Genomic DNA, 12,500 nt, shown 5'->3' with positions numbered 1-12,500 from the left:
ACCACCTCTACTGCAATGCTCCAAGGGCAGAGGGGTCACCCAGTGAAGCCAAGGCTTCTCTAAACAGACCAGGGGCTGGTGGGAGAATATGGTCAGAGTGTCTCTCACACAGTTGCCCAGAACATGCTGGACACTCATCTGGAGACTGTTACATGGATGAGGAACTGGCTGGATAGTCACCTTGAAGGAGTTCTGGACAACAGCTGAATGTCCAAGTGCAAACCTGCAACTTGTCCCCCAAGGGTCCTTCCTGGGACCAGTACTGTTTAGTATCTTCACAGACACTGGGATTGAGCACACCCTCAGCAAATGTGCAGCTGACACCAAGCTGAGTTGATTCATGAGAGGGCAGAGATGCCAACTAGAGAGACCTGGATAGGTTGGAGGAGAGGGTCCATGAAAACATCCTGAAGTCCAACAAGGCCAAGGGAAAGGTTCTGCACCTGGGTCAGGGCAATCTGCAGTTTCAGTAGGGAGTAGGGAATTGGGAAGAGCTTTGCAGAGAAGTACATGGGGTTACTGGTGGGTGGTAAAATGGGACATGATTTGGCAAAATGCACTTGCTGCTTAGAAAGAAGGTTGTATCCTGCACAGTATAAGAGGTAATAAGGCAAACAGTGTGATGGGCTGGTTCACCCCCTCTAAGCTCCTTTTGTGAGACACCAGCTAGAGCAATCCATACAGACCTGGAGCTGATATTCCAAAAAGACATAGACCTCTTAGAGTCCCCAGACAACCATAAAAATGGTCTGAGGGCTGGAACAGCACTGCTGTAATATGGGCTTAAGGAGTTCAGGTCCTAAAGCATGGATGAAAGAAGCCTCTGTGTAAAATGCTTTTACTTTTTCAATTTATGAAGTAAGCTTAAAAGAAAGATGGAGAGAGCCATTTTACCAAGGCCTGTAGTGACAAGACAGAGGAAAACAGATTTTATGGCGCAGAGAATTTAGGAATATGCTTTCAGTTAAAGGGAAGGTTGGATGAGATTTTGAGTGTTTTAGTGTAGTGGAAAGTGTTCCTGCCCATGGCAGAAGTGTGCATTCAATTATCTTGAAAGAGCCCTTCCAACCAAAACCAATGTTTGAATCTATGAAGGACTGAGTGTGGCTTTGCACTTTCCCACTGTCAGCCCCACAAGTATGGAAATGAAAGGAAGGACGTTTCAAGAATCACAGACAAAAGAGTAACTGTTATTGTGCTGCCTTAGGATAGATATTGCTTCCACTGCTTTAGGCTGATCCATTTCTCCGGTTAATTCATCCCAGGTAATGAATTCAGCTGAATTCAAGAGCTGTAAAACAGTGCAGAAATGCTCTTGAAGTCTTCCCTATATTATCTTTATTGTTCCTATATTTGGGCCTGGTTTTATTAAGAGCAGCTGAGTTCCTTCCTTTATCACTCTACTATGAATATTTATGAATATTTGCTTCTGACTATTCACTGCAATAATGACCTAAAAGCAGCCGACAGCGCATCTCAGTTCCAAAGGCCTTAGGAAGCACATTAAGCCGTTCCTGCTTTGATTGCTGATTGGAATGGAGGAGAGACCCCATGGGCGGTGCAGCCCCAGCAGGGCCCAAAGTTGGTCCCCGCTGGTGGCGGGCGTGAGGCGGCTGCAGTGTTGTGTCGGCGCCTCCGGGTGCCGCTGTTGGCCGCCGGCGAGCGTTGCCGGAGCCGCGGCGGCGGCCGGCGGTGCGTCCTGTCCCCGGCGGCTGCTGGCTCGTCCGGGCAGTGCGGGCCAGAGCGGCAGCGGCCCGGGCAGCAGAGGCGAGAGGCGGCGCGGCGCGGGCAGCAGAGGCGTCCGAGTTGGAGGCGGCGGCGGGCTGGGTGCGCTTTGTCGGGCGCTTTGTCGGGCGCGCGGAGCGGCTGCGAGGGAGGCAGGGCAGCGGCAGGAGCCTGGCGAGCTTGGCGAGCGAGCGCCGTGGGCAATGTCGGGCGGGCGGAGGGCGAGCGGCGGGCCGGGCGGCGGGCGAGCGCTGGTGCTGGGCGCTGTGCTGCTGGGCCTGTGCTGGCGGGCGGCGGCGGAGCGGCTCCGCTACTCCATGGCCGAGGAGCTGCCCAGAGGCTCGCTGGTGGGGCCGCTGGCCCGGGACCTGGGGCTCAGCGCCCACGAGCTGCCGGCGCGCAAGCTGCGCCTCAGCGCGGACAAGCAATACTTCACGGTGAGCGAGGGGAACGGGAACCTGTACGTGAGCGAGAGGCTGGACCGGGAGGAGCTGTGCGGCGAGTCGTTGTCCTGCTCGGTCAGCTTCGAGGCGCTGGTGCACAACCCGCTCAACGTCTTCCATGTCGAGGTGTCCATTGAGGACGTGAATGACAACGCCCCACGCTTCCTGCAAGACAAATTCGAGATGGAGATCAACGAGTTGACTTCTCCCGGCGCCCGATTTGCCGTGGGCGTGGCCGAGGACCCGGACGTGGGCAGGAACTCCCTGCAGGGCTACGAGCTGGAGACCAACGGGTACTTTGCGGTGGAGGTGAAGGAGAGCCAGGATGGCAACAAGTTCGCAGAGCTGGTGCTGCACCGTGCGCTGGACCGAGAGAGCGAGCACAGTCTGCGTCTGATGCTGACTGCGCTGGATGGCGGTGACCCGCCCCGGAGCGGCACCGCCCAGCTCTGGATCAACGTCACCGACGCGAACGACAACCCACCCGTGTTCGCGCAGGACCGGTACCGCGCCAGCCTGCGCGAGGACACGCCTCCGGGCTCGACGGTGCTGAACGTCTCCGCCTCCGATGCTGACTCCGGAACCAACGCCCACATCACCTACAGCTTCGGGAAAATGCCGGCCAAGGTGCTTCAAAAATTCATGATGGACGCGAAGAGCGGGACAATCACACTGAAGGAGGGGCTGGACTTCGAGGACACGCGAGGCTACGCTCTGTTAGTGGAGGCAAAGGACGGTGGGGGTTTGGTGGCGCACTGCAAGGTGGAGGTGGAGGTGCTGGACGTAAATGACAACGCGCCCGACATCGAGATCCTGTCGCTGTTGAGCCCCGTATCTGAGGACGCACCAGTCGGCACCGTGGTGGCCCTGCTGAAAATTCGGGATCGAGACTCCGGCGAGAACGGTGAGGTGTCGTGCGAGCTGTCGGGAGAGGCGCCGCTGTCGCTCGTGGCGTCGTCGGGCGGCTCGTCCAAGGTGGTGACGGCGAGCGCGCTGGACCGCGAGCAGGCGTGCGAGCACCGCGTGACGGTGGTGGCCCGGGACCGGGGCAGCCCGTCGCTGTGGAGCAGCAGGGAGCTGGTGCTGGAGGTGTCGGACGTGAACGACAACGCGCCGGTGTTCGAGGAGGCGTCGTACAGCGCGTACGTGCGGGAGAACAACTTGGTGGGCGCGCTGGTGTTGCGCGTTGTCGCTCGGGACTCGGACGCGGGCGCGAACGGGCGCGTGAGCTACTGGCTGTCGGGCGGCAGCGCGGGCGCGGCGGGCGCGGCGCCGCTGGTGTCGGTGGAGGCGCGGAGCGGCGCGGTGTACGCGCAGCGCTCGTTGGACTACGAGCAGTGCCGCGAGTTCGCGGTGGCCGTGCGGGCGCAGGACGGCGGGTCGCCGGCGCGCAGCTCGACGGCCACGGTGCGCGTCTTCGTGCTCGACCAGAACGACAACGCGCCGCGGGTGCTCTACCCGCCGCCGGCATCGGGAGCGGCGTCGCCGGGCTCGGCGGGTTCGGCCTTCGAGGTGGTGCCGCGTTCGGCGTCGGCCGGCTACCTGGTGGGCAAGGTGGTGGCGGTGGACGCGGACGCGGGGCGCAACGCGTGGCTGTCGTACGAGCTGGTGCAGGCGTCGGAGCCGGCGCTGTTCCGCGTGGGGCTGCAGAGCGGCGAGGTGCGCACGGCGCGGGCCGTGTCGGAGAGGGACGCGGCCAAGCAGCGCCTGGTGGCCGTGGTGAAGGACCACGGCGAGCCGGCGCTGTCGGCCACGGCCACGCTGCACGTGGTGCTGGCCGAGAGCTTGCAGGAGGCGCTGCCGGAGCTGAGCGAGCGGGCGGCGGGCGCCGAGGCGGCGGGCGAGCTGCAGTTCTGGCTGGTGCTGGCGCTGGCGCTGCTGTCGGCGCTCTTGGTGCTGAGCGTGGCGCTGTTGGTGCTGGCGCGGCTGCGGCGGGCCGGGCCGCCCGCCGTGCTGCGCTGCCTGGGCGCGCAGCGCTTGTCGCTGGCCGGCGCCGCCTTCCCGGCCGACTTCTGCGAGGGCACCTTGCCCTACTCCTACAACCTGTGCGTGGCGGCTCCGCCCCGCGCCGCCGCCGCCGAGGCCGCTTGGCCGCCGCCGCCGCTGCCCATCGTGCCCGCGGAGGAGCTTGTGGCCGGGGAGCCCTGCGAGAAGCCGAGTCCGAGCAGCAGCGCCGTCCTGGGAGAGCCGCCCGCCGAACCCGACGCACTCCAGGTCTGTAAGCCCCTTCACTCTTTCTGTCTGAGGTTTTCCTAGGGGTGTGCATGTGGCTTTGCGCTCTTTGGCTTTGTTCTGGTGCAGTTAGTGGCCGTCACTGTTTCCACAGGTGCGAGTAATAACTCTGCCTCGTTTAGGCAGCAGGCGTTGCAAATCTGGATTTCCTGCCTTATGAGCTGTCACAGATGTCGGCTCAGTTGGGAGGTTCTTGTCGTTCAACTTATGCTGCAGAAAACCGTAGAGGACTTGTAAAGATCTGTTTCTGCGGTCTGCTTTCTCTAATTTTTCTCTCAGCGCAGAAACGTAGAGACAGAACCTCTTTGTTCAACTGCTCGGGTTTTTCTGCAAACTTTGTGTTGTGTGAAATATTATGAGTTAGTCACGGTGAAGGTGGATACTTAGATCTGTTAATTCCACATGGTGGAGTTGGCAATGCAATTGACGCTCAGTAATGAGATTTTCCCTTTCTGATCCTTTTTTACCGTGTAGACGCACTGCAATCTGTTTATTATTTAGACATGTTAAGGAAACATGCTAGATGAAGAGGGAGCTATTCTTCCCTAAGGAATATGCTTACCTCCCCCCTGTGCCGTCCCATTTTTTGGTGTAAGTGGGCTATAGAAAAGGCAAGCTATGATGAGATCAGTTTATTTTAGCAGACGTTTATTTCTTTGTTCTGTTTCTGTGATTATTTCTCATTCAGAGTTTGGTTCTTTCTTATTTTCCATTCCTGAGATGGTTTTCTACAGATAGATTGAATGTGATCTAAAAAATGCTTGATAGCATCTCTCGCTAAGGCTGTGATCAAGAATGGAGCATTAAGCTGTATGCAAAAGCGGGGCCTTACATTTAGGATGTCATGAAAAATTGGGAAGTACTGGTTGGAGGAGAGTAATGCAGGGTGACTCAGAGCAGCCTCGGATGTACAAGACAGAAGGGCAGCCCCTAGATTGGCTTCTTTTGGGGAGGAATCTTCATCGTTGCTATGTGCAATTACTCTAGGTCTGGGAATCTACTGTGACTGGAGGTGTTCGGGTGTTGATGCTCAGTGAGAAAACCCTGGAGAACGAATGGCACAAAAAGCTCTGCAGTTGCAGGGAACAAGTGCTTTCTTGCCTTAGGAGAGTAGAATCGTAATTCTCTTCAAGCCATATGAAAAGAACTTTGTATCTATAGATTATCACAATCCCATCAATATTTTTCCGTGCGGTAGAAAGAACATAATCCCAGGTCTCCGCTGTACTGGACCCGACATTTCCGCTGCGAACGTCCCGTCTTTTTGAGCTTCCCGTGCTCAAGGCAGGGCGGGCATGTCTCGTTGGCGCTCGGTGCGTGCAGTGCCGGGAGGAGGCTGCGGGCGCCGCTGTTGACCGAGAGGAGCGAGAGGAAGGTGGGAGCGCTGCAGCCCCGCCCGCTGCGGCCCGGCTCGATCGCTGGATCGCTGGATTCCCGAGTCGGGAAGTGGTCTGTTTCCGATCGTCCCTGCAGTGCGGAGCCGTGATACAGCGAGGCGGAAAGGTCGGCGACAGCAGCTGAGAGCAGGAAGTCGTAGCCGGAGCGGGAGCCGGAGCGGGGATCGGCGGCGGGGATCTGCCGGCGGTGTTGCGGTGCCGGCGGTGCGGCGGCGGAGATGTGCGCGGCGGGGAGGCGCTGGGGCCGGCGGCAGCGAGTGCTGCTCTGGGGCGTCCTGCTGGCGGCCTGGGAGGCGGCGTGGGGGCAGCTGCGCTACTCGGTGCCCGAGGAGATGCCCAAGGGCTCGTTCGTGGGCGACGTGGCCAACGACCTGGGGCTGCAAATGCCGGAGCTCCGAGACCACGGCATCCGCCTCTTGGACAAAGGTAGGACGCAGTATTTTGCCCTGCACGGGAAGACGGGACATTTAGTGACGGCCGAGAGGATCGACAGAGAGCAGCTGTGCCGGCTGGTGGAGCGATGCGTGCTGCGCTGTGAGCTGATAGTGGAGGGGGAAATGAAGGTTTACGGAATCGAAGTGGAAATCATGGACATTAATGACAACGCCCCGAGCTTCAAGGATATTGAGTTGGAACAGAGAATAAGCGAAACGACAGCCCCGGGGTCGCGGTTTCCACTTCCCAGGGCTCACGACCCAGACTCTGCACGGAATTCCCTGCAGAACTACGAGCTGAGCGGTGACGAGCACTTCTCGCTGGCCGTGCAGACGGGCCCCGGCGGGGATCAGCGTCCCGAGCTGGTGCTGGCGAAGGCGCTGGACCGGGAGGAGGCGGCGTTTCACGAGCTGGTGCTGAGGGCGAGCGACGGCGGCGAGCCGTCCCGGACGGGCACGGCGCGGATCCGCGTGACGGTGCTGGACGCGAACGACAACGCGCCCGTGTTCAGCCAGGCGGAGTACACGGTGCGTGTGCCGGAGGACGTGCCCGTGGGCTCCGTGCTCGTCACCGTCACGGCCACCGATGCAGACGAGGGTCTGAACGGGCACGTGAAATACAGTTTCAACAAAATTTCAGACCGAGAGTCAGAACTTTTTCACCTGGACTCTGAGTCTGGAAAAATAACCATTAAAGGCTATTTGGACTTCGAAGAAATATCCTTACATGAACTGGAGGTTCAGGTACGGGATGGCGGTGACCTTTCCGACACAACAAAAGTCGAGATCACCGTGACAGATGTGAATGACAACGCGCCCGAACTGACAATATCCTCAGCGGTGCGCGAGATCTCGGAGGACGCTCCATCGGGGACGGTGGTGGCCCTGCTGCACGTGCACGACCGAGACTCGGGGGCCAACGGCGAGGTGCGCTGCTCCCTCGACGGAGGCATCCCTTTCCGTCTGGAGAAGTCATATGAGGACTACTACCGCGTGGTGACAGCGAGAGAGCTGGACCGGGAGCAGGAGTGGGAGTACAACGTGACGGTGCGGGCGGCCGACGGCGGTGGTCCGTCGCTGCAGAGCAGCAGGGTGCTGTGTCTGCGGGTGCTGGACGTGAACGACAACGCGCCGGTGTTCTTGCAGGAGCGCTACAGCGCTCGGCTGCGGGAGAACAACGTGGCGGGCGCGCTGGTGCTGCGGGTGCGGGCGACGGACTCGGACTGGGGGGAGAACGCGCGCGTGCGGTACCGGCTGGGGGAGGGCGGTGTGCGGGGCTCGGCGCTGTCGTCGTACGTGTCGGTGCAGGCGGAGACGGGCGCGCTGTACGCGCTGCGCTCGTTCGATTACGAGCAGGTGCGCGAGGTGGGGCTGTGGGTTTGGGCGGAGGACGGCGGCTCGCCGGCGCTGAGCAGCAACGTGTCGGTGCGGCTGGTGATCGTGGACGAGAACGACAACGCGCCGCAGGTGCTGTACCCGCCGGCGGCGGCGGCGGCGGCGTCGGGCTCGGGCCGGGCGGGCGTGGAGCTGGCGGCGCGGTCGAGCGAGGCCGGCGCGCTGGTGGCCAAGGTGGTGGCGGTGGACGCGGACGCGGGTCAGAACGCGTGGCTGTCGTACGAGCTGGCCAAGGCGACGGAGCCGGGGCTGTTCCGCGTGGGGCTGCACAGCGGCGAGGTGCGCACGGCGCGCTCGCCACTGGCCCGCGACGCGGCGCGCCAGAGCCTGGTGGTGCTGGTCAAGGACCACGGGCGGCCGGCGCTGTCGGCCACGGCCACGCTGAGCGTGGTGCTGGCCGACAGCGTGGCCGAGCTGCTGGCCGAGCTGGGCAGCGCGGCGCGGGCCGAGGCGGAGGCGGGGGCGGCCGAGGCGGGCGGCAGCCTGACGCGCTGGCTGGTGCTGGCCGTGGCCGCCGTGTCGTGCCTCTTCGTCGCCTTCCTGCTGCTGCTGCTGGCGCTGCGCCTGCGGCGCTGGCGGCGCTCGCAGCAGCAGCTGCTGGCGGCGGCCAGCGGCGCCTTGCGCGGCGTGCCGGCCACGCACTTCGTGGGCATCGACGGCGTGCGCGCCTTCCTGCACTCCTACTCGCACGACGTGTCTCTCACGGACGACTCGCGCAAGAGCCACCTCCGCTTCTCGACCGACAGCTGCTGCCACACCCTGCCGGCCCGGCCGCCGCCCGACGAGCCCGCGCCGCTGCTCGCCAACCAGGAACCTGCCGGTGCCCAGCAGGCGGACCCCGCCCCTCTCCCGGTGAGTTCTTCTGACCAAACTGTATCTGCGAAGCTTCCTCTTGTGGTCTGCTGCTCTTTCCCTGCCGTACTTTGTTCTCTGTGTACGGAAGTTTGCTGACAAAGCTGGCAGAGGTTCGTGCATTGGCACTCTGTGGGCTGGTAGGAGGTGGACGTAGGGTCCTTGCTCGGTGCTCCAGGTTGCTGGGGAGGCGGGTGTAGTGAGGCTGATGGTGGCTGGAAGATTGAGCGAGGCTTCGTGTTTTCATCATGCACCAAGTGCTTTCTGTGCCCTGACGTGTAACACCCGTGTTCTTTCAGTGCTCGGTCTTCTGTACAGATGTGTTGCCTCACTAGCAAATTGTAGTTTGCGCTCTTTGCACGTTCAGGTGTCTTCCCAATGGCACATGCACTTGATTTGGGTGAGGTTCTCTAGATTGCAATATGAACTTTACCATATGTAGCTCTGCTTCTTATCATTCGTACTCTTGTAGCCTTCATGTGTCTCAATGATCCATAATGGAGGTCAGTAGGAAACGTCTTTGTATTCATCCATACTTTGCCCTCTGTGTTTCCTGTAGGGAAATAGGCTGGGCAACAACCAGTCCCTTGATGATGTCTGTCTGCCTGTTATGAACAGAAAGGATTGTGTTGAAAGTGACTGGTCAAAACCAGTTGTGGGTGGCTGCCTGTGGAGGAGGAAATGCAGGAGGAAATGTCAGGGCTGTTTTGCTGATTTCTTGTCTTTTAAGGTTGAGCCATGTGAAATGGGGCTAAATGTGCCTTGGCTATAAAATACATGTCATGGCAAGAGCCTTGAGTGAGTGTGAGGGGAGAGACCCAAGGTGCAGAGGGAGATGTAAGGAGAGGGTGATTGCCCCTATACAGACCTTCACTGACCCACTGGGAACGTCTGCATACATTCACTGGAGCACTGCTCCTCTTTTCCTTTTAGAACTTTGAGGTTTCCTCACAGATGATCAGTGAACAGACAAACGGATCTCCTTTTTCACTGATATATAAAGATACCTGTGTGACAGTGATGTGAAGAGAAATGGTCTGATAAACTGGGCATTACATACTATATAAATTAGATGGGTCAATGAACACCCTGGATGTTGAGAAGGGTTGGAAATCTGAGTCCTGGGAGCTGTGCAGGTGGGTCTGTTGAAGGACACAAGGGAATGCTTTTCTTGTTTTCTTGTTCTTTACCCACCTCTAGTATCATGCAATGTGAAGTTTTCCTTCCCAAACTGTTTGGTGGGAAGACATGTTATTCCAGCCCTGGGAAGTTCTTTGTATGTGTTTGCACGTTGTCCTAATTGTGTACTTGCAGAGCTTTATTATATAGTTATGACAAAGGTCATGTGGGAGCTCGGGGGAACGCAAGCTGTGTGTTCAATGCTTCCTAAACACCGGAATTATTGCCTAGTCTTAGTTACGTAACTGGGAATAGTGTGTCATGATCTCTTCCTTTCTGCAGGTGTTTATTTCTTGCTTTGCTCTTTGATAACCTGAAGATCGTTCTTTCTCTCTGATAGTGTGTGTAAAATCAGATCTGTTCTATTTGCCTGCCTGTTACATTTGTTGCCTTTCCTGTTTACAGCTGGAAAGAGAGAGACTTTCAGAGACATGTTTCTTTCAGCTGTCACTGTAAGAAATGCTCTTGCTTGTGACATGCCAAGGGTGAGAAGTCAAATATTATCCACAGTAAGGAGACGTTGTCTGAACAGCTTTTCTTTTTTTGGGAGGGTCTTTCTGTCAGTTTTGAATACCTCTGATAACCATGAGAGCTGTGAAGAGTCTGAGGAGAGTGTTGTGTGTGTTGTGTGTGAGGAGGTGCTGGTGGAGACATGGCCTGTGTTTTGTTGATTCTCAAGGCTGGAACTTGGCCTTCTGAAAAATAGTCAGAAGGAATCTTCTTTTTGCTATTGCATGGTTTGGACTCAAATGGCCAAGTTTTGGGTTCAGTACATCTTACATTATGGTGATAGAGCTTTCAAAGAGCCCATGTGTGATGTTCCCTTTGAGCTGATATTTGATGACTGGGTTTTTAACTGAGCTGCTGATTGCTTTTGATCTGTATAACGTTTTGAAGTTATTCAAATTATTGGAATGAGCAGAATAATCTTTGTTGTGATGCTTGGGGTCTAAAAAGTTGTGCGTGCAACTTTTTCTTGTAATGTTGTCCATCTGCAGATTTACCTTTCCTGTGATGTGGGTTTTGGATAGAGAAAAGAGTTCTGTCTGTCCAGAGAAAAGGCTGGTGCAGGAGTTGACTCTGACACAGTGTGAAGCAGCTAAAAGAGAGGTGTAAAGGTCCAGTTTGTTCCAGTTGTTGGATGAGGCCACAGCTGTGGTTCCAAACTTGTTTGTTTTTCCACAGCCATAGACATGAGTGTGTCTGGGGTCTATGCTGTGAGCTCCTGTGTGAGTCTCCTGTGTGCTTCCTACCAACCAGTTTCCTTTGTGTTCCTACCAGAGCTGACACAATCTGAAATGTGAATCTGTGCTTCAAACACTTCTGGTGGTTTCTCATTCTTGCTGTGTTTTCTTTGTTTGTTTGCTTTGTGTCAAGGAGTAAAGCTGGTCCTGCTTGTGCCTGGCAATCCTGTGAACAAACCAAAGCTGTTGAAGCTTCTGAGGAGCAGCTCAGATATCTCAGTTCCCCTGAACTAATAGGAGTTATTTAGTATGGAGAAGAGGAAGCTCAGAGGGCACCTTATTTCTCTGGTTGGTGAGGTTTTGATGAGGTTTTGAGTGTTTTAGTCTAGTGGAAAGTGTTCCTGCCCATGGTGGAGCTGGGGATTGAATGACCTTGAAAGAACCTTTCCAACCAATCTACTTGAAAAGCAGTTGTAGTGAGGTGGAGGTTGTTCTCTTCTGCCATGTCTTAAGGGAAAGAGGAACAGAAAATGGTCTTAAGCTGTACCATGGGAGATCCAGATTAGATATTTGATTTTTTTCTTTGTTTGTTTCTCGAAAAGAGTGATCAGACATTGGAGTAACTTCACTGGGAAGGTGGTGGAGTCACCCTCTCTGAAAGTGTTGAGAGGCCTCTGGATGTGGCACTTGGGGATATGGTTTAGGGGTGACTGTGGTAGTGCTGGGCTGAGGGTTGGATCTACATGATCTTGAAGGTCTCTTCCAAGTATTGATTCCTTCACTCAGTGTGAAACACCAAAAGACATCTTGTGATTGTCAGGGTGGGAGAGAAGTTCTTCTCCATAGCCTGAAGGTGGACATCAGCTAAGACAAATCCTTTGGTAAGTTTCTATTTCCCTAAAATGGGACTGAATGAAATGCTCTTTTCCCTGGGGCTGCCATGTAGTCAGAAGTGGGGTATTGTCCATGGTGCAACCAAAGGTTGTGAATGCAGAGCCAGGAGATGGAGAGGCTGGATTTGAGTGAGGAAAATGGTTGGGTCAGTGTGGGTTTGACTGATCAGTGGTTTGATTTCATGCCTGGTGCCAAGGTCTGTGCCATGTTTCCTCTGATCCTGGTATCCCTGTCCTGAAAGGTAATGAGGAGTCCTCCAGCAATCAAGCATTTCCTGAAAAACTGTGCTTGTAGAACCATGATGGAATGTGTAGAATGAATTACCTTTCCTATATGAAATTTTTATTATCCATTTCTATCTCCGCGGAGCAGAGTGATGTAGAGTTTCTTCATAGTTGCAATCAGACTTTCTTTTAGACCTTTGTTTCCTGTGAGGTCGTGGTCTTTTTTACCCATTTCTGGCCAGTGCTCCTGCCTTTGAAACTGTGTCTGTGGTTTGGCAGCAAAGACTTCCTTCAGCCACCTCGGGCACAATTCTGTGTGTGAGGAATATGAAGAAAAAGCAAAAAGGGAATCTGTTGTAATTTCTCTGAAGGTTGAGCTTGTGAAAGTGCTTGATATTTGTGGGAGAATTGCTGAGAGCTGAGGATTCTTTCTTAAAATGAATCCCATAACTAGGTAGTCCAGTGTAAGATGTTAGGGCTGCACTTGCAACTTGAGATCTCAGTGACTTCCAAGTGCTTGCAGAGATGAATTCCAGTGAAG

At 56.1% G+C, this 12,500-nt stretch overlaps 1 protein-coding gene across 1 annotated transcript; it reads left to right on the top strand.

The window, feature by feature from the left end:
- The first annotated feature begins 1,862 nt into the window (after window positions 1–1,862).
- On the top strand, window positions 1,863–8,813 carry LOC116794578. The gene is given in 4 exon segments (XM_032703350.1): window positions 1,863–4,382; window positions 5,670–5,779; window positions 5,781–8,499; window positions 8,778–8,813. Coding segments are annotated over 4 exon segments (5,319 nt in total). The 5' UTR covers window positions 1,863–1,928.
- The last annotated feature ends 3,687 nt before the right edge of the window (window positions 8,814–12,500 follow it).

Source organism: Chiroxiphia lanceolata, chromosome 15, assembly GCF_009829145.1.
Source record: "Chiroxiphia lanceolata isolate bChiLan1 chromosome 15, bChiLan1.pri, whole genome shotgun sequence".
In the NCBI taxonomy this organism is placed as follows: domain Eukaryota; kingdom Metazoa; phylum Chordata; class Aves; order Passeriformes; family Pipridae; genus Chiroxiphia; species Chiroxiphia lanceolata.
Note: the sequence above shows the minus strand (reverse complement) of the source record. Positions and strands in the feature narration are given on the sequence as shown.